Source organism: Schistocerca gregaria, chromosome X (genome assembly GCF_023897955.1).
Source record: "Schistocerca gregaria isolate iqSchGreg1 chromosome X, iqSchGreg1.2, whole genome shotgun sequence".
In the NCBI taxonomy this organism is placed as follows: Eukaryota; Metazoa; Arthropoda; class Insecta; order Orthoptera; family Acrididae; genus Schistocerca; species Schistocerca gregaria.
In genome coordinates this window covers 632,320,703-632,341,722 of record NC_064931.1, presented here as the reverse complement: position 1 = coordinate 632,341,722, position 21,020 = coordinate 632,320,703, and the positions used below count along the sequence as shown (strand labels likewise).

At 38.7% G+C, this 21,020-nt stretch overlaps 1 protein-coding gene across 3 annotated transcripts in view; it reads right to left on the bottom strand.

Moving 5' to 3' along the window:
• LOC126298045 (multivesicular body subunit 12A) overlaps nucleotides 1–21,020 on the bottom strand; it is a 64,833-nt gene that overhangs the window by 20,218 nt on the left and 23,595 nt on the right. For all 3 annotated transcript variants that reach the window (XM_049989365.1, XM_049989366.1, XM_049989364.1), the window contains exons 5-7: nucleotides 17,839–18,083; nucleotides 10,084–10,145; nucleotides 6,505–6,549 (exon numbers count right to left, since the gene is read on the bottom strand). In XM_049989365.1, the coding sequence (XP_049845322.1) occupies nucleotides 6,505–6,549; nucleotides 10,084–10,145; nucleotides 17,839–18,083 (352 nt within the window). The remainder of the gene's footprint in view (nucleotides 1–6,504; nucleotides 6,550–10,083; nucleotides 10,146–17,838; nucleotides 18,084–21,020) is intronic.

Here is a 21,020-nt window from a genome sequence, read left to right as displayed (position 1 = left end):
ATAAATAGTTTGGACAAGAAGAGAATAGAAGCATTCGAAATGTGGTGCTACAGAAGAATGCTGAAGATTAGATGGGTAGATCACATAACTAATGAGGAAGTATTGAATCGGATTGGGGAGAAGAGAAGTTTGTGGCACAACTTGACTAGAAGAAGGGATCGGTTGGTAGGACATGTTCTGAGGCATCAAGGGATCACCAATTTAGTATTGGAGGGCAGTGTGGAGGGTAAAAATCATAGAGGGAGACCAAGAGATGACTACACTAAGCAGATTCAAAAGGATGTAGGTCGCAGTAGGTACTGGGAGATGAAGAAGCTCGCACAGGATAGAGTAGCATGGAGAGCTGCATCAAACCAGTTTCAGGACTGAAGACCACAACAACAACAATAATGGGAAAGGTAGTCCAGGGAATAGGAAGGGTCTGTTAAACTTAGAAGGAAACCCCAGGGCTGCCGACAGGAGTTGCTGGTAGGAATAACTTCAGTCAGAACAAATGCTGAGGCGCAATGTGCCATAATGGAAGAGAGTATGAAGTACTGTTTGACACAGGAGCGTGTGTGTCAGCAGCCTCGAGAGAATTGGTTGGTGGGAGGCAGTGGAACCCACCACAATAGGATTTACATGGGGTAGGGGATAACGATATACGACCATTGGGGACAGTAATTGTGAATTTTTTTGTTGGAACGACCAAGTTTAGGCAGTGTGTGAAAGTGGTGTCTCATGTGGACAAGGGGTACAGCATAATCCTAAAGATAGATTTTCTGCATCAAATCATGCCATAAGCGACCTTCGACAACATATAGGGGAAATGAGTGGGAAGACATTCCAACTATGGGAAACTATTGTCAACATTAATCTGATGATGATGACAACGATGATGATGACATTTGGTCTGTGGGGTGCTCAACTGCGTGGTTATCAGCACCCGTACAAATTCCCAGTCTTTTCACTGTCCAACCTTGTCACTTTCCCAAATGACAATGAAATGATGAGGATAACACAAACACTCAGTCACTCAGCGGAGAAAATCAGCGATCCAGCCGGGAACTGAACCCGGGACCCCGTGATCCAAAAGCAGCAACACTATACCACGAGCTACAGACAATGTTAATCTGCTTCGACGAGTGTCTAGTATACAAGACATTCCAGTTAAACGGCAATCAGTAGCACTGAGGCTTGACTCACATGACTGTGTGTCAAAAGGCACCTGAAAATCACTATGCGTGAATGTGGAACTGAACTTGTGATATGTGTAATAGAGCCATTGGAGGGTAGTGAAGCATTAGATGCAACATGTTGTTTGGTGAAATGTGGTATTGTATCCATACAGGAAAGGGATGGAGGGAAAGTGGTACCCATTGATGTGGATAATTTTGGTGCCAAAAATGTAAAGTTGTTGAAGTGAATGTTACTGGCTACAATAGAGATTCCAGATGAGGAAGATTGCCACAGAGGAGGTGCGAGCTATAAGGGGACACAGGATGCTATTGAGACTGTGTTTCAGGAGAAGTTGAAGCATCTTAAAGGAGCAGAAAAAACACAGTTGTAGGACCTACTGCTACAATTCCAGGATCTTTTTTTTTTCCCCCCGAAAGGGCCGTTGCCTGCCATGCCAGTAATATAACATAGGGTTCCAACAGGAAATGAATCACCGTTATACCAAAGCCCATATGGAAGACAACAGTCATTGCAACCAGTTTTAGAAGAGTTCATAGAGCAACAATTAGCTGACAGAATATTAGAAGAAAGTAACAGTGCATGGAGTGGCAGGAAATGTAATCATATCTACGAAGTCTATGCATGATTTGCAGAAGTTTTGGTTATGTTTTCATTGTCACTATTTGAACAGCAAGACTACAACAGATGCATACCCTATTCAGAATATCACCGAGACCATAAATAACCTAAGGAAAAGCAAGTATTTCTCAATGTTGGACTTAAAGAGCGGTACCATCAGTTAGAACTGGCTCCCGAAGACAAACCAAAAACAGCTTTTTTTAGCAAATGGGGGGAACTACCATTATAGGAAGATGCCTTTTGGGTTGAAAACACACACCGGCTACATTCCAATGGTTGCTGAATGGGGTACTGAAATGACTGAAACCACACCAATGCTTAGTATATCTTGGTGACACAATTGTCCCTTCAATGGATATGCATAAACAAAAATAACATCTAAAAGAAGTATTCAGCAGATTATGGCCAGCATGTCTTACACTTAATGCCCAAAAATGTCACTTTGCACTGGAGGAAGTTAACTATTTGAGCTATGTCACAAGTAAGGATGGTGTAACGACTGATCCGACATTCGTGCATGCAATGCAAGATTTTCCAGTACCACAAACTGCTAGGGAGTTACAATCTTTTCTCGGTCTTGCAAATTATTATAGGGGGTTTGCAAAGGAATTTGCAGACATTGCAAGACTGCTTACCCAACTGTTGAAGAAAGGGGTTAAGTTTGTGTGGCCAAAGGAATGTCAGGGAGCATTTGACAAATTAAAGAAGGTGTTGACATTTCCAGACTTTCAGAAAGAATTTATATTGTCATGTGATGCATCAAACTATGCCCATGGCTGCTTTTTGAGCCAGAGGGGTCAAGGGTCAAGAACATCCTGTTGCCTTTACACCAAGACAACTGAACACCACAGAAAGAAATTACTCTACAATGGAGGGAGATGCTAAGCCTGCAATAAAGAATAATGTACTTTGTTTGTTATTTGTATGGGAGGAAATTTAAGGTGATAACAGACCATGCAGCTTTGAAGTGGTTACTTGGCTTGAAATACCTGATTAGAAGATTAACAAGATGGGCATTTAAACTCAGTGAATTTGAGTACAAAGTAATCAACACACCAGGAACGAAACACAGAAATGTGGATGGACTACGCAGAAAGACAGCTGTAGTACAAGTACTGGGTCATGATCTTGAGGAATAGTGAGCAGCACAGAACACCAATGACGAATATAGGCAGTATAAAAAACACCATCAATTTGATATGCATGATGGATTATTATGCATAGAGACAAAATTTGGATTACACGTGGTGGTGCCAGTCAAGTTAAAATTGGAAGCATTACACGGGGTGCATGATCACATTTCGTCTGGCCACAGTGGATGCAGGATGATGAATAGAAAGGTGGCAGAGAAGTACTAGTGGAAAGGAAGGAAGGATGATGTGGATCGATAGGTCCAAAATTTTGTGGATTGTGCAGAGAAGGCCAATTTGAGTCAGAGCCAGGTACTGTTACGAAGACTGCCAGAAGCAACAAAACCTTTTAGTTTCAGTGAGGTGGATATATTAGGCCTATTCAACCAAACATCAGCAGGTAATCACTTTGTGCTGAGCATAATAAATCATTTTTTTCATTATGTCCAAATGGTGCCAATGCCGGAGCAACAGGCAATCACAGTCGCACAGGCGTTAGTTAATAGCTGGATATTGAATTTTGGAGTGCCACACACAATAATAATGGATCAGAAGATTAACTTCATGTCAGACCTGACAAAGAAATTGTGTCAGCTGCTAAGAGTGAAGAAGTTGAAGACTAGCCCCCTACACCCACATGCTAATGGTTGGACAGAAAGAATGCATAGAAAAATCAGGAAAATGCTTAGTTACTATTTGGATTAAAATCATTCAAACTGGGATACATACCTAGCTTTTGTTGTAAACACATATAACTAAAGTACATACTAGCACTGGGCTATCGCCATTTGAGGTAGTGTATGGCGAAAAGATGCCATCACCTTTCAATGGGCTTCACCAGAAGAGTGGTAGAAATGGAGAAGTCTGCAATTTTGCAAGATGAGTAAAGGAGGTATGGAACAGGGTACAAAGAGCAAATACAACGGTTTTGGAGAAACAGGAAGAGGCAGCGAGGCTTGTAGGACTGCAGTATAACGTGGGCCAATGGGCGATGTTGTTGACTCCATATATGCCAAAGGAAAAGACAAAGAAATTCTTAACATGGTACCAGGGCCCATACCAAGTAGTCGAAACTACGTCACTGATGAATATGAAGCTGCAGTTGCCAACAAGAATGATGGTTTGCGCATTTCTGACACCTGCAACCATTCAAGGGTGCGCGAGAGGTAATTCCACAAGAATTGCTAATAAAGGCAATCAAAAATATTAAGAGGAAACAGCAAAATGATGATCAATGAGAGAGGGAAGTCCAGATGCCTCAGACTCATCAATACATTAATGTCAAGAGAAGAATTATGTTTATTGATTTTGTGAAGATAATTTCTAAGTGTAGTGTATGACATAATGTTAGTGGTGGTGGTGGTGGTAGTAGTAGTAGTAGTAGTAGTAGTAGTAGTAGTAATGATAGACCTATATATTTATTTGTGGTAGTATTATCAGTAGAAAAATAAGATGATCGTTGTTCAGAGATGGCAAACTTCTTGGGAGAGGGGAGGTGATATGTATCCCTGTTGCCAGGTGAAGAAGAAGAAGAAGAAGAAGAAGAAGAATGCTAGATTTGGCAGTACTGTACTTCTTTGCCAGAAGTGGAGTTATGGGACTGTAAGTGAAACACCTCGATGGTGGAGTGTTGTTTTCAAGACAGCCAGATGTGGTATTTTATGGCCATAAATGGTCTTATAAGTTTAGTATTTAATGTGCAGGAGTTATGACAGGAAATCAGTAGGTTGGAAGGAGTATTTTCAGGGTTGCAAGAACTGGCAATTAGTAGTGGTAAGCAGAGCGAAGTCTTAATGAAATGCAGAACTTGCTCGGGGCATAAGCACGACTAAAGAAGCAGATGGAAGAGGTTACTGAAGTAGTTCCGCATGAGCTTAGCAGAATAAAAAGGCAATGGATACGCTGGGGCTAGAATATTGAAGACAATCTTTGGGACAGCAGACACAAGCAAATTAAATGAAACGGTACAAAACACAACGGGGTTAGCAGAAATGAATAAGGTGAGTGTAGAGTGGCATTCCATGCAAAGTTTTTCTCACATTTTCCCCTCAACTAGTTGCAGGATGCATATGTCCCTTCTCATTGTAACCCTATGAGCTGAGCCTATGGTGACAACCCCAGTCTGACATTTCTGGAGCTCACCCGCATTCATCACCACATTTTGATCTCTGTCTTGTGCCAGTTTTAACATCCCATCTTCCCTTAATTGCATAAATTTCCCAACTGCCACTAACTTCACCTGATAAGTGTGTAACATCTAAATACTGAGGTTTCCCAGCTACCGATATTTTTAATGATATATACAATCACACAGTATCTGCTACACCCACTGCTGCACTACGGTAGTGAAATGGTAAGTTTTGACTACCTGGTATCACTACTAGATGTAATTTCGATAGCATCTCTCCTTGCAGCTCTCTCAACCCCTTCAGAAATTGACCAGCATAGTGCCAACAACCACTTTCCAGGGCTTGCTCTGTAGTAGCACCTCTGTAGGGGGTGGTGCATGTGTGGGGCACCATTATAAACGTTGTGGATACTTTAATAATATAGCTTTCTTATATCTTCAGTTCTACATGAGGCAGGCATGCCTCTCCTCATGAGCTCTGGATGGTGCAGCTGGCGTCGGCTGCTACGACAGTGCCCAGCGACGCTGCATCAGGACTCCAACCTGGCAGCAAAGGCAAGGCCATGGCCAGTTGCAATAGTTGCACTTCCTGACAGACTGACACACCAGGCTGCTGCTCTTTGCTCCATGGCAGCAGGTGTGTGCGGGTTTATACTTGTGTCCCTCAGAGAGGCAGTGGACGGCTGCTGCACTTTGACACTGAGTCCCTCCCTGGGCCTCAGTATCAGTGACAGCGGGCACGAACAGCAGACAGGCGGGGTTATGGCACCATGTCCCACAAAGGACCCGGTGCAGCAGAAGATGCAGCTTGGTCTCTAACTGGAGGCTGCAGTTGGTGCTGCCCAGTCATTTTGCGTCTGGCGGTGCTCTCACATCATGGTGCGACTACTCAGCAATGACCAAGTCCCTGAATCCAATGACATCCTGACCTCAAATTCAGCCTCATTTATACTCCATTACTGCCCATTTGTTTCTCTAAAACCTGGTGTCTAGTCACGTTTCCCATACCAAAGAGACACACTCGAGTGTGGTGGCAACATGCTTACCACATTGTTCTTTATTGCGCGGGGCAGTTTACTGCTGCGCTCAGCTATCCTTGCTTCACAACTCAATTGTGCACCTATTATTCTGCCCTACATGTCGACAAAGCACAGCTGATGGCCAGCACTGTTACCACAATACTACGCGGTCGCCTCCAAGCTATTTCAGTTACTTACAGTAAAGACTTAATACTTTTACCTAACATACTGAGTATTGCCATGACAATTAAATATACAGTTGTGTGGCTGGTTGTCCTGTCTGTCATTTCACTACATCCCATTAGCCTTCAGTGTGTTGTCAAAATTCTAATTTCTGATATAATGTCCATGTTCCTTGATTTTTAATAACTTTTCTTAGTAATTTTGAGTAGTTTTTGTAGTGTGCAAATACAGCAAGATCTCTACTTACCTCCTGATCCAGCTGATATCTGGTCTTCGCTTTGATGCTAGGAATCTGAAATGTAATTACAATATCAGAAGTTAATAACATAAAATTGTTCCATAAACAATTTACTGCAAAAAGTATAATTTTCTTGGGAAACTTTTTATCTTATATACATAACTGCTGCAATATAGTTGTACTCATGAACACAAAAGATGATAAATAGGAAAAAATATTAATAATTTGTTCCCATAGAGGTTAATTTGAAGAGTGTTTTATTTGGTACATTCTCTACAGATGTTACACCTTACACCATTTTCTTCCTCTTACACTATGGATTACTACATCCAGCCAAATTACACAATATACAGTTTCACATGCATTCCATACCACTATGTTAATTGGCATTGCAGAAGCACAAAAAGCTGTTCCACATATGAAACTAAAAAAATCTCAGTATGATATTGTAAATAATTTAGGGCAGAAAGAGATTGGTTGGCACAAGGAACATTCGCATGCAACAGTCTTCCACAATCCCTAAGAATGGACTGGTGTCACAACTCTTAAGACATGCCTGAATTTCACATATCTGAAGCGCAACATAGCATGGGTGAGGGTACGGTTTCATGTCACATCAATAAATCGCCACCTTCACCTTTTCAGGCAATGAATCGCCCTCAAAAGCCAAGATGAAGGCCTTGGTAGCAATTCTATTGTCCTTTGGCCCCCTATGGACACAATGGACCAGCTCATCTTCAGACTGCATGAGGTCACATTGGAAAATTATGTCTTGAACCACGTTTAGGCTATTATGGGGACTGACAGTCACTGAAAATTTACCAGCTTGTTGCAAGCAAGCAACATCTGTGACGGGGCAGGGGACGCTGTTTTAATCAAAACTAACCAACTCTTAATTTTGGAGATGGCTTCAACTTCCTCAAACTTATCCTCCATAATCTTTACAAAGAATAAAGGCTTTGTGGCCAAGAAAGAATCCTGCTCTGTCCTTGTGCAAAACAGGTATTGGGGGAAGCATTTCTCTGCTTATCACTTAGCCCTACACACCTCTCATGGCAGAGTCAAGAAGGAAACATGTTGGGGTCTTTTTCTCTGCATTGTACGAGCTCTTTCCTTCGGCAGAGACCATTTGGTTCATATGACCACCAGCAGAAGATAGCTTCACCCACTTCATTTGCAAGTCATCCACCATGATGGATGGGGACTCTCCCCATGGGCACCACCCATCCTCAGCAATTCCTACCTGGACAGTAATCCACTGCTCAGAGTCCCTGTGCCCCAGTCACAAGCGGCACATGCTCCTTGGCATACAAGAGGAGGTTTCTGCTCAGGAACAAACAGTGCGACCACCATGCCGGTACTTCCGGTACTTGATGAACACCCCCCCCCCCCATACACACACACACACACACACACACACACACACACACACACACACACACACACACACACACACACACAAAGACAACAGTATGGCTACTGTACTGGGTGTTTGTTGTACTACCTTATTGGAAAGGAAGAGTGCTTAGATAGAAATGCACAAAGATGGAACAAACACCACACTGGGAGACCTTTTTTGAACAATCCCCACTTCCGAAAATTTGGAAAAGTGGTGTATTTATTATTGCAAAGGTGTAGATAGTGCCAAAAGTAAAATGGAAAAATGTTCTAAATCATATACCAGATCCAAGAGGGGTCTGCACCAGAAAGATAATCCGATGGGAAGGCTGAGGGGGAAAGGGATGGTGGAAGCATAGGCTTACAGCAGAGAAACAGAAGTAGTGCATCAATGGCTGGGGTGTCCTGTGGTAGGCAAGCATTTACTCCGATAAAAGTTGTGAGACCTCTGGGGGGAGAGGAGACCACTCACCGAATAGCAGAAGCATTGAGTCGTTAACAGGCACACACAAAATGGAATGAAATCTTGCTAGCTTTCAGAATAAATCCTTTGTCAAATTAGGGTGAACACACACACACACACACACACACACACACACACACACACACACACACACACAGAGCTTTCTTTTTCTTTTGTGTGTGCACCTGTCAATGACTCAACACTTGTGCTATTTGGTGAGTGGTCTCCTTTACTTCAAAATTATTTAAATTATTTACATTCTACCAGTGTTGTATTAACTATGATCATACAAACATCACAATTAAATTATATGAATCCAAATATGTGGCAATTTTACCTCAAAGAATTTCAGCAGTGAGGGGAAAAGTAATTACATTCACATTTTTATGTTAATATTGCTGATTATCATCTCTTGGAACAACACCCCCCCCCCTTCCACACACACACACACACACACACACACACACACACACACACACACACACACTCTCTCTCTCTCTCTCTCTCTCTCTCTCTCTCTCTTTTTCTCTTTCACTTAACCTCTGAAACAAAACCAGAAAACTTCTTTGAAGTTATGTTTCAAAATAAACCCAATTACAGGAAGTCGTATCGTTTTATAATTAAATTCAAAATATGCTTATAAGTTTTCTGTCCAGCCTGAAAATAAGAACGTTTAAGGACTTCATCTTCTAAGTGCCCAATTCATGCTATCGGCCATTAAGTATAAAAATGCAAGAAAGTCCGAGAAAATGCCAACTAGATGGTTTCACTTGTTTAACATCCCAAATCAAATCACTGTGTTACATGTATTTACTATATAATGTACCAACAAGATTATTTAAACTCACTTGATGTGAATCCAGGATGTTTCCATTTTCAGCAAGTTTATATGGCTGACACATAACATCCCAAATGCAGAAGTCTTACAGAACAACAAAATAATAAGAGCATCTGCATTGGTGCACATCTTCTAGAGCATGTATTTGTTTAACAATGAACATGTGAGACTCCATTCAGTCTTTTCTCACATAATGCTTATGAAATCATTAAACTACTGATGATTATGTTGCAAATGAGGACACCACATTTTCCATCTCCTAAAAATACTTTTATTATGTCTGTGCTATAAATGAATTCCAAATTTATACAGAATACTGTCAAAACATTCAGATGGATGGTAATCCTCTTGCTAGAGTGAAATGGTGAATTATCATCAAGACTGCAGATAATATGAATTTAATTTTAGGTATAAGAAATTGTACTATCATACAGTCAACGTAACACGCACGCACGCACGCACACACCTACCCCCCCCCCCCCCCCTCTCTCTCTCTCTCTCTCTCTCTCTCTCTCTCTCTCTCTCTCTCTCCCCCCCCCCCCCTCCCCCATTTCCCCTTACATTATTATAAATTATAACATGAGATGCATTACTTTTAAGACTGAACTGACACTCTTTACCACTGGGCTGTCATACTCTTATTAATGTACTGTGCCACATACAACTATTACAATTTACTGCATTTAATGATCTAAATACATCCTACAGAGTAACTAGAGTACTATAATATCACATTTGTTCCGTAATGGAATTTATCCTGAGGAGGAGAATTTTGATTACAGTATTAACCAGTAAGTGTAGAAACTTCCATAAAAGTAAAACCTGTTCTGATAAATGCCTTAAATTATGGTGGCAAACCAGTATTTTCAAGAACTTTAACTAAACTTACCGACTGCATAAATGAAATGTTGTTAAATCCTGGATTCAGTACAAAAGGCACACCTTCCAAACCTAGAACAAAGTACATACAGCAGTTATTTGTGAGAGAATAACAACATTATGTCTCTTCCTCCCTCCCCTCAATTCACCTGTCAACATCTTACTTAAAATACCACTAAGTCTGGTTTGAAAGACGACTCAACAACTAGTTTCATAAGATTGTGTAAGAAATTATGTAAATTCTTCTGAAGGCTGCAGGTGAGTTGTAGGATTAAGAACATACCGCTGAAGCATAATCAGTCTATGATAGGCCATAGCTAAATCATTTCCTGTCAAAGCGAGACCTAAAAGTTAAACAACAGCATATGGCCAGCTTATGATGAGCTACTACTTGTCCTCTACTCCTGAGAATTACGTGTAAGCTCGCAATGTGTAGTGTTCAGCTAAAATGCAGACTGAATGCATGTCACATAAATGATTTCCTATCAAAAGACTCAGTGCTGAATGTAACAATGACCAATGACAATGGATTCACAATGATGACACACATGTATTTAAACAAGATTCCTTAAATTATCACACTCATAATGTACAAAACTGTTTGGACACAGTATCTCTTCTTGTTATCAAGGTGTTAATCATCATGTTCACTTTCATGTAACACTGATAAAAATTTAAAACATATTTTGGAAAACATTCACTCTTGGATTCATCTTACTCAAATGAGAAGAAAGAAACATTGTCATGCCCAAGCACAAATTATAGCTTTCAATGTTGTTACAATTTTTAGAGCATTTAATCTGTATGGGTATCCTTTGACTACATTTCATGAAAATAAATAAATATGCTTTCAGTGACTCACATTTTACTTATCAATTACAATGTATTTTGAACTCTGGGCATTATCATAAGGTTCATGTGGTGTGATTTACATATTTGTTCTGTGAAAGAGCAAGTTTGTTGTCTCACAATACTCTGTTACAGGAAACTAAGAGAAGAAATGTGACTAAATTATTAGCAGCTATCTCATATGTAAAAATAAACTTCACAAGATATTGTTTTTGGCAACATTTAGTATATATGACAGCATGGGCCATACAAATAAAATGGAGAATGTACTTTATTCTCGGAATTTTGGAGAACATTCTCAAGGTTCACATGAATAAAGCAAGTCTGAGAATATATTTCAACCTGAGAATGTTCTCGGCTTGAGTAAAAGGGCAGGGGAAGTTGCTCAATGCGAAGAACATTCTCCGATTTTGTATGAATAGAGTGAGAGAAGCTTCTCATAAACAGAGAATATTCTCTATTTTTCAAGTGAACTCTGTAGCATACGTCCAAGTTCTGTTGAGGTTAAGTTTTACTAAGTATTTTTTAGTAAAAATGGCGGAATTTATATTGCTCAGATGGTGAAAAAAGATATACATGGCCTGAAGAAATACTCAAAAGAGAAAATGTAGAAGTTTGTACTAGTTTAACAACATGAACATTTGGCAGGCAAACTTCCTCCCTGACAATCATAAAAGGAAAGGAGGCAACCTTTCAAACAAAGTGAAAATGAAAACGTTTTGTGCTATTTAGAGCACCCAAGTTTTCAGGCTCCTGTACACGAGTTGGATACATGCTAGACAACTGTGTCACTGACAATTTCAGATGTTCCTCATGTTATCTCACTGCATAAATCTTATGTATTTTGTTATAAAACAATCAAAAAGCCAGGATGAAATAAAGGTAATATTATGAAAAAGATATATTGGTACTCATCACATGGAGGATGTTGAGTCACAGACAGGGAGAAAAATGTGTGGGTGCAAGTTGTGCTTGCAAGAATGTATGCATGTTTTTTACTCTAGAAAGAGGTCTTCTGGCCAAAAGCAAATGTACAGCAATCTTTTCGTTGTGCCTCTCTGTGACCAAGTCTCCTCTATATTGTGCATAGCAATCTACCCTTTTCAAAATATTGTTGTTATATTTTGTTATGTAAGAAATATGTAGGCAGACCAGAAAAAATAATAACTAGTTTATTACAAACCTCACAACCTTTTTTCTCCTAGTGAAACAACAAAGACAATGGTTTAAGTACTTGACTTGGAAGCAGACCATTATGCATCATATTTAACCAAAGTATCGCATGTTAGAAAACTCTGACAGAGTTCCGGTTTGGAGTAGGTGAAAATGTGATGTACGAGGGTGGTTTGATAAGTATGGTGAAAAAGAGAGGAAAAAAAGTTTGTTTCATAAACAACTCACCTTACTTCTCAACATAGTCTCCTTTATGGGACAGACACTTGGTCCAGTGACCCTCCAGCTCTTTCATCCCATTGGAAAAGTAAGTTCTGTTGAACCCTGCAAAACACCCTTTGACTGCAACTATCACTTACTCATTTGATGAAAATTTCTTCCCAGCAAGCCCAACTTTCAAGTTAGGGAACAGGAAGAAGTCACTTGGGGCTAAGTCTGGTGAACAGTGCAGATATAGAACCAATCCAAAGCCCAATTCATATACTTTCACCATTGTTATCACGGATACGCGAGATGGTGGATTATCCAAGTGAAAGAATGCATTATTGCGTGCAACCTTGGTCTTTTCTCAGCCAATGCACATTTCAAACACTTCAACAATGAAGCACAATAGGGTCCAGTTATTGTCCTGCCTTCAAGTAATCTATGAGGATTATTCTTTGGGAATCCCAAAAAATAGTGGGCATCACCTTACCAGCTGACAAAATGGCGTTTACCTTCTTCACGACACTTTCACAAGCCTTTGTCCTTTGTTTTGACTACTGTCTTCACTATAGTGTGTAATTATCAATAATCACAAATTGGTGCGAAAAGTCTCGTGGGCTGCAATTAAACACTGCCAGACACTGTGCTGAAATGTTGTGCCATGTGCACTTTTCATAGACTGTGAGCAATCACGGCACCCACCTCACACACATCAACTTCATAGCCAATTCTCCATGCACGATATTATGCACTCTCTCAGTTAGATACCTACAGTCTCAGTAATCTCACAATTTTTTGTTAAGCATTCTTGGATTAACATATCATGGATTTGGCAATGGTTTCCTTAATGGTGACCTCAACTGGACAGCCGGAGAATACTTTGTCTTCAGTGGTTATCCAATGCTGGTGCAGAGTCAGCGAAAACTTCATCCAATTCTGTTTTGATTTGTGGGGCAGTCCAACACTTCAAATGAAAATCTTTACTAACAGCATGAACCTTGGTTTCTCCATTTTCAATCACAGTCAACACACTGACCAATTCTGATGGCTGTCAGTAATGAACTGTACACTGTACATTGCTGAAATTCTTTATACAAGCCTTGGAACAACTTAGCTTATCAACCATGAAGGCATGACAAATATTTATCACTCTTTCACAGAAATTTACCAGACTTATCAAAACACCCTCATCATCTTAAGACTTCTTTCACATAAGATGTTCACATAACTTCAATAACAGAAAGTTTCCCACATGCTGAAAATTCAGTAAAATCATCAGAAAATGCATTTCTGTAATCTGTGCATAATCATCTTAATTATTTGTCACCACACACAAAAGCACAATTGAAATGTGCAACTCTTCCGAAAAACATTGATGTCAGTTCTTTATTTGTACATTGAATAGTTTGCCTGTTTGAGCAACTGAATTAAATATACGATTACGCATGTGTTCTATGCTGGATGTCGCAGATGACACATGCTGAGAACCTTCTCGGGGAGGAGGGGAGGTAGTCAAAAGGAAACCCCCCCTGTCAGAGAATATGCTTCAAATTTTTTATCCATACAAAATTGAGAACTTTCTCAGAGAAGGTTCTCTTGCTCTGAGAATCTTCTCTGGAGAATGTTCTCTTTCCCATTCATAGGACATCATGTATGCTCCATTACTTACGCAGAGCTCACACATATTATATGTGCAAGTTTGAGAAAAAAGGAAGAAAAAAAAACAACAGAGTATGCACACTAAATATAATACAACATCTAAGATATAATGAATACAGTCACTAACATGTACATTCAGGATTTACAATGAAAACACTGATGTACTTTCTGAAACCTCAAAAGAATTGACTGCGGAAACTAAAATTATTTCCCGTAAATTGCTGAAATAATGAAGGCTATGGCAGTGCTTGCGCTCTCCAAGTTCTCTTTATCAGCAAATTTTTTTGTCTCAATGTTTCCAGATGCTCTAGAAAGTTCAAGTAACCCCATTTTTTTCTGTCCTGTAGTACAATGAGGTTATCCAATCCACTATGTCTCATTATGTGCTTGCTGTGTCTGTGGTTGGATACTGTGGATTTCTCACAATGCTTGAACCTACACATACAAGGCATTGTATCTAAAGTGTCACCCAATATTCTCTACATGACCATTGTAACTCATTTTTAGGTTAGACCGCACTGTTACAGGTGTGGTGGAAACTGGACAATCACCTAGTTTGTTGTTTGTGGTAAAAGATGATGTACTATTCATTTTCCTTGATAGGCACATAGTAGAGGGTGTGAAAATGCCTCTTATGGTTTCTGTATTGACAGTAGTTATTTACAGCTTGAAGATCAAGAATGTATTACAGATTCACACTGTAATGTATCCAATGAGCAGAAGTTTTACACAGGTGTTCAACACACATCTGACTAGAACTGACTTGGATCTGAGTGATCAATGCACTCCAACTTATGCTAAGAACAACACACACAGCCATGCCCAAGGGAGGACTCTAACCTCCGATGGGGGCAGCCACGCGAGCCATGGCAAGGCACCTCAGATCACGCAGCTACCCTGCACAGCTGAAAAGAATATTCTGCATATTCAAGCAAAGTTACTAGTTGGCTTGCAGTAACAAGCTTCATCCCCTATTCAGGAACAGTATACTAAAGAGACTACAATAGCCCAAAAATTTAATTTGAACCATTATCTTAATGCAAAACATACCCATCATGAGAGGATTTCACTATCAATAGCTCAATCAAACTTACTTACGTTAAACACTTATATAACTGAAATTTTAATTAACACTGTATTTGAGCTAAATAGTGATATTTCACTGTGGTGCAATTAATGCAAACAAAGTGTTGAAAAAGACTTAAGGAAATCATACTGCAACAGTGTTTTCATCACACAAAACTATGTTGTGATACCTGAATATAAATGCAGAAAAAAAGAATACTAAGATGATGATGATAATGAAGAAGAAGAAAAATTTACAAAAATACTATAATATTCTATTATAAAGACCAATTCACACTAGATGTCAATGGAATGGAATGGACCATCAGGCAGTGTCATCACGCAGTGTCACAGTCAAATGGTGAAGGGTTCACACAAGACGAATTTGCTCAGCCCAGTACCGAACAGTGGAAGTGAGGTTACGAGACCCCAACCATGATATAAGAAGTCTAAGTGTAGTATCAGAATTAAGGGACTAACAATTATGAAGTTTATTAATGGCCAAAGCAAACTTCATAATGGATGTTCTTAATTAACTGTGCATGATACATTGCTGAGAAGTTAAACAACTTTTCAAAACAACATTTATTTGCTAGTGAAAATCTATACATACAAACACATTAAACAATATTTATATGGGAATACGTACGGCCTGTATCTTATCCATTATTTTTTTTCCCTTGTGTAGCAAATAGTGTCATAAGCAACAGTATTTTTCCTCCTTCAATAGAGCTGACTTGTTCAATTATTAAAACATAATTTAATGAAAATTGCTTCACCAATTTATGTTATTTACACACAGTGTAGGTATCAACTCTGTTCAGTTATTGTAAAATATAAATCATTTCCCGCTTCTCTTATGGCAGAATACCAAATTATTAATGAACATTTGCAATTTGTCATGAAAACAAAGCAAAATTCCCACATGAGTGAAGTCAGCAAAACTAAGTAACTTCCAATGTGAGCAGATGATGACACTGTTTCCCCCACCACCATAAATGTCAAAACTTGCTTTCTGACAACCTTGATGATGATGATGATGATGCCCCATTCTGTTCCATGCCACTGATGACCTGTGTGAAACTGCCATTTGAAATTCATTGCTGAATGCTTTAAAATGACATTGCAGTCTGTTCTGTGAAGTGTGAATCAGTATTAACTGTGTCAGGCCATGACTAATCCAGATAATGCCTTTCATGGACAGTGCCATTAATATGTCGAGAAATTTCATATTAGCCCACAGTCCACGGCAGAATGTTGCCGAATTTTTCAGGTTATAATGCCTTACTCCAAAACATAACTTATTACTGTTGGCCTGAAGAACACACAATTCAAAACCTATTTGGACCACATTATGAATTAACAAAATTTGAACTTCTTTGTGAAAACTATAAACAGTATAAAAACAACAGCTGAAATCAAGTAAGTATCATTTATATGCTATGCAATATACATGGATGGCTAAAGATTTGTGTGTGGAACTGACGTAACATACTAATATATGTGAAACCATTTGAATGAGATTCACTCTTGTCTTCTCACAAAGTGTTTGAGTGACATCAGATGCTACATACTGCTTGTGCCTTAAAGTGAGTCTCCCTACATAACAAAGAATAAAACATTACAACACTACGAAAAAGACAGGAACTAATCTCATTGAAACATTGCAATTTTATGGTGACCTCGGTTAGAAATTTGTATTAGTTCAACTTGCCACAAAAAAATGTCATCACATCATATTAACATTTTTCATTAAGAATGAGAAAACTTTAGCAACTATAATGAAATATAGTAAGGGGGTGTACTTCATAAAAAGCAGCAAAGCATGAACGGTAACAGCATGGACAAAGTCTGATGAAAAAGACTACATGAAGGCATGCACATGCCACCATAATCATGTCCTTGTATTAAAATAATTACCCCACTCATTTAAATTGCAAGTGAAATAATGGTTGATGAGGAACTATTGTGGCTGGAATTACAGAATAATACCTCCTAGACTAATATGTATTTGATTAAACAATATTTACCCCTCTCAGTCCGAGAGTTTTCTACCACTAATTATAAAAGAATAATTTTACTCAACATGGGTTTACATTTTTTTCTTTGGCAGATATTTTTATTCTACAATGGAAAGGTCACAGTAGTTTGGGGTTGGTCTGAGAGATAAGGGTCAAGTGGTTCTATCCTACGAGCACTTTCCACACAACATAACTGTCCATAATCAATCTCTGGCCCAACACACAGTTTTAACTTTTTTATAAATAATCTTCTACAAATATTATTTATTCACAAGGGAAATTCCGTTTCAGGGTTCTGGACCTCAATTGGTAAAAATGGAACCCTTATAGGATCGGATCACTTTGTTGTCCATATGTCTGTCTGTCTGTCTGTCATGAATCATTTTCTCAGGAACAGGAGGAGGTGTCAAGGTGAAATTTATGTCATGCCCAATTGCCTATGGCCCCTTGGTGGTGTAAAAAAGTGTACGTTTCTAAATCAATACAATCAAAAAATACGACCATTTATGTCACAGATTTTGATATTTGCAAACTCACTTACGTAAACCTATAGATGAACTACCTATACACATAATTAAGTTTGTACAGAATCCTCAGAGTGCAAGTCCTAATCGCACTTGCCTCCTCTCCCCTCCCCCCTTCTTTTAAACAACATAGTTAATTTCCAGAGCATGAAATTATTATGTGTGCATGCCAAAAGATAATTAATCTACTGAAATCAATTACCCAACAATTAATTGAAAATGTAGTCACATAACACTACTATGAAGAATTACTTTAATATAATTGCTAACCTTGGTATGCAGAAAGAGTTGCATAATTGGTACCATCTGAATTAGTACCACCTGGAGGTTTAGGAGCTGGTCTGGAAGGCCTTAGATTTATCAGTCTCTCATATTCATGAGGAGAATCCTCTCCAGAAGCTGGCTTAGGTGCAACTGGATATGGTACATTATTTGTCAGTGGCTTTTGAGGCAGTAATGGGTATCCTGCCGAGTGTGAGTTCAAATCTGCTTGCACAGCATGTCCGGCATTTAAACTGAAAGAATAAAACATTTTCATGCATCATGTTTAAGAGTTTAGTACAAATTATTCACAACAAATATGTGATCAATACTGTAGACTAAAATAATTTTACATCTGACAATAGTCAAAGGATGTAGACACTGTTCTTTCAGATAACTGTTTTCTGCCATGGGAGAAACACAAGCGTAGCTTTCTTTGTTTACAGCTGAATGTTTTGTGAAGCCTGTAACCGATTGTTTTGGATCAGTCACAATATCATTCAATCCACAACGTGAGTGGTAGATTTAATAACAGTGTGATTCACAAAACTGCCAATAGAGTATAATATTTTATTTTGTGGAGGAAGGTTATTTATTTATCTACAGTGACAATAAAAATAATTTATGAAAGCACATTAATACAATCAAAACGATGAAGGTATGGTAATGTTATGAAAGGTTTCATGTGTCAGCAGTAACAAAATGATAATATTTCTGTGTTGCAGGCACAATATGACCTCTTCTGGCATATTCTGACCAAGTTTATAGATCTACAACGCATTATAACTTAAAAATGAGTGACATAAGAATAGCTGACAAACACACCATTAAGTTTCAGTAAGAAGACTAAGTATGTTCTAATAGTATAAGAATAAGCATCCAAACTTGGTTTCAAATGTATGAAATCGACACCCTGAATGTTATAAAATAGGCCATGTCATTTTGACACCTAAAAACATTCATTAAAAAATAAAAAGTTCCACAGTTAAAATTATAAAATTAGCCTGTGTCCTGTAGTTTAGTGGGAAGTTTCAAGTGATTGTTGTGAATGGAATACAAAACACCTCCATTAATCACAACATATAGTGGAAGCCTAAGAAGCTTTCATCTTCATTTTATTGGACTTACATATTTGTTTCTACTGAAATGTAAATGTGATGTTTCAGGACATTCACAATGCTTGAAATATTGACTAAATTTCTAAATGTCTGTACATAACTATATGTGATGGCACTGTTGATAGACATTCTAAACATATTACCAATTATTGAATCTAAAATACACTAATGTCTGTGAAAATCACAACACCTACAAAGAATAGTTATCCCAAGCTAAGCCAGTGAGGCTCCATCAACCAAAGTGGAAAAGTCAAATAAGTGGCAGCATGCCTTATTAATATTGAAAGCTGCAATATCAGTATGTGTGTCTGAACATGGCAGCAAGATTTACACACCTCAGGAAATAAGTGTCTTACCATGATATTTTGGTTCCTGCAGGCCGTGCAGTCAGTCATATAGTGAATAGCCGGTATGTACCACGCAATGTGACCATAGTGCAGGGTAGCCACCGTCTTGTTCCCACAACTGCGGAACAACTTAGAAATATGTCTACAATGATGGCTCAATACTAAAGCATAGTTGAGGGTGAACACCTGAGTGTTACATGGCTACATAAGCAGTAAGTATATGTTTCAGAAATACTCCTCTGTAAGCAATGATATACGAAGTGTGATCAGGAAAGACAGCGAATAATTTTATCGCAAACAAAGTAAAAATAGTACGTGAAATTTGATTTAATTTCCTCCAAAGTACTGTCCTTGGCTAACAATGCTGAATACATGACTGGAAGGGTCTCCAGAAGGCTTATTTCGGAAGGGCATTCAGTTGCTCAGTCATGACCCTCTGAATGCCAAGAATGGTGTCAATTTTGTTTCCTTCAGACACAGTTTTAGTATTTGGGAAGAACCAGTAGTTGTACGATGCTAAATCTCGTGAATAAGACAGATGTGGACAGACAGGAACACCTTTTTTTGGCTAAAAACATGTGAGTCTAAAGCGATGTGTGGTACAGCAAGTTGTCCTGATGAAGGAAGCCACTGTCCTATTTTTCTGGTCTCTTTCCATGAACATCTTTTTTGCAAATATTGCAGTACACCCTTGTAAAATTCGGTGTTTACAGTTGTTCCCCTCAGCATGAACTCTGATTGCACCATGACCTCAATATTCAGAAGAGCACGACATCAATATTTGATTTTCACTGATGTAAGTTTTCAGGGTGAGGAGATTCACTGGTATTCCATTAGGAACTCTGAATGAAGATGATCCTTCAACTCCATGCACACAAACTGTCACACAAGTTTCCTCCTGTTCACAACTCAAAAGTCTGGGAACAAATTTCGCACTAACTCCATCTCATTTGCAAATTATGTGTTAAAATGCCTTGCATGGATCCATACGAGATGCTAAATTCTTCAGTAAGCTCTTGAATAGTTATTCGGCTGTTTGAATGAACAATTTTTGCCACTTTTCAGTTTTTTCCTTGTTTTAAAGTTAATGGGTATTTTAAACATTGCCCATTTTCTCCCGATTCATTTCCACTTTTAAATCGCTCTTACCACTTGTAAAAATTCTTCAAAGTTACAGCATTATCACCATACACCAATTTCAACATTTCACAAGTTTGTCACTTTTTTGCAACTTGAAACAGAACTTAGTGTGCATGCACTGTTTAAAACCCATTATGCATGTCAGACATGGTAAACACCACCTCACTCTACCATCTCTGGATGCTGACTGTCAAGTCAGAGTGTGTTCCCACTAGACGCTTCTTGTCTCAACAGATCAAACTGATTCAGCATATTTATCACACCTTGTATGTAATTAACAACTGTGCTATGTTCCAATTTAATCTTGGATGTCAACTACTGAATGTTAATTAAATCAGGAATTTCAGTCTATGTTAAAAAATTTCACCCCTTGTAAATTCACTTGTGGTGTCAGAAGAAATGTCATCATACTGATTGATTCTATAGCTTCTTCTGTCAATGTATGTACTGAAGAAATGTGACAACATTTCTTAACATGAGGCACGAAGAATGGTATTTTGGTGTGCACTGGAATCGTGATGTGCCAGTTTCTAGAAAGCTCTTGCAGAAGAATATTTCTTCCAAGACATAAGGCACTACATGAAAA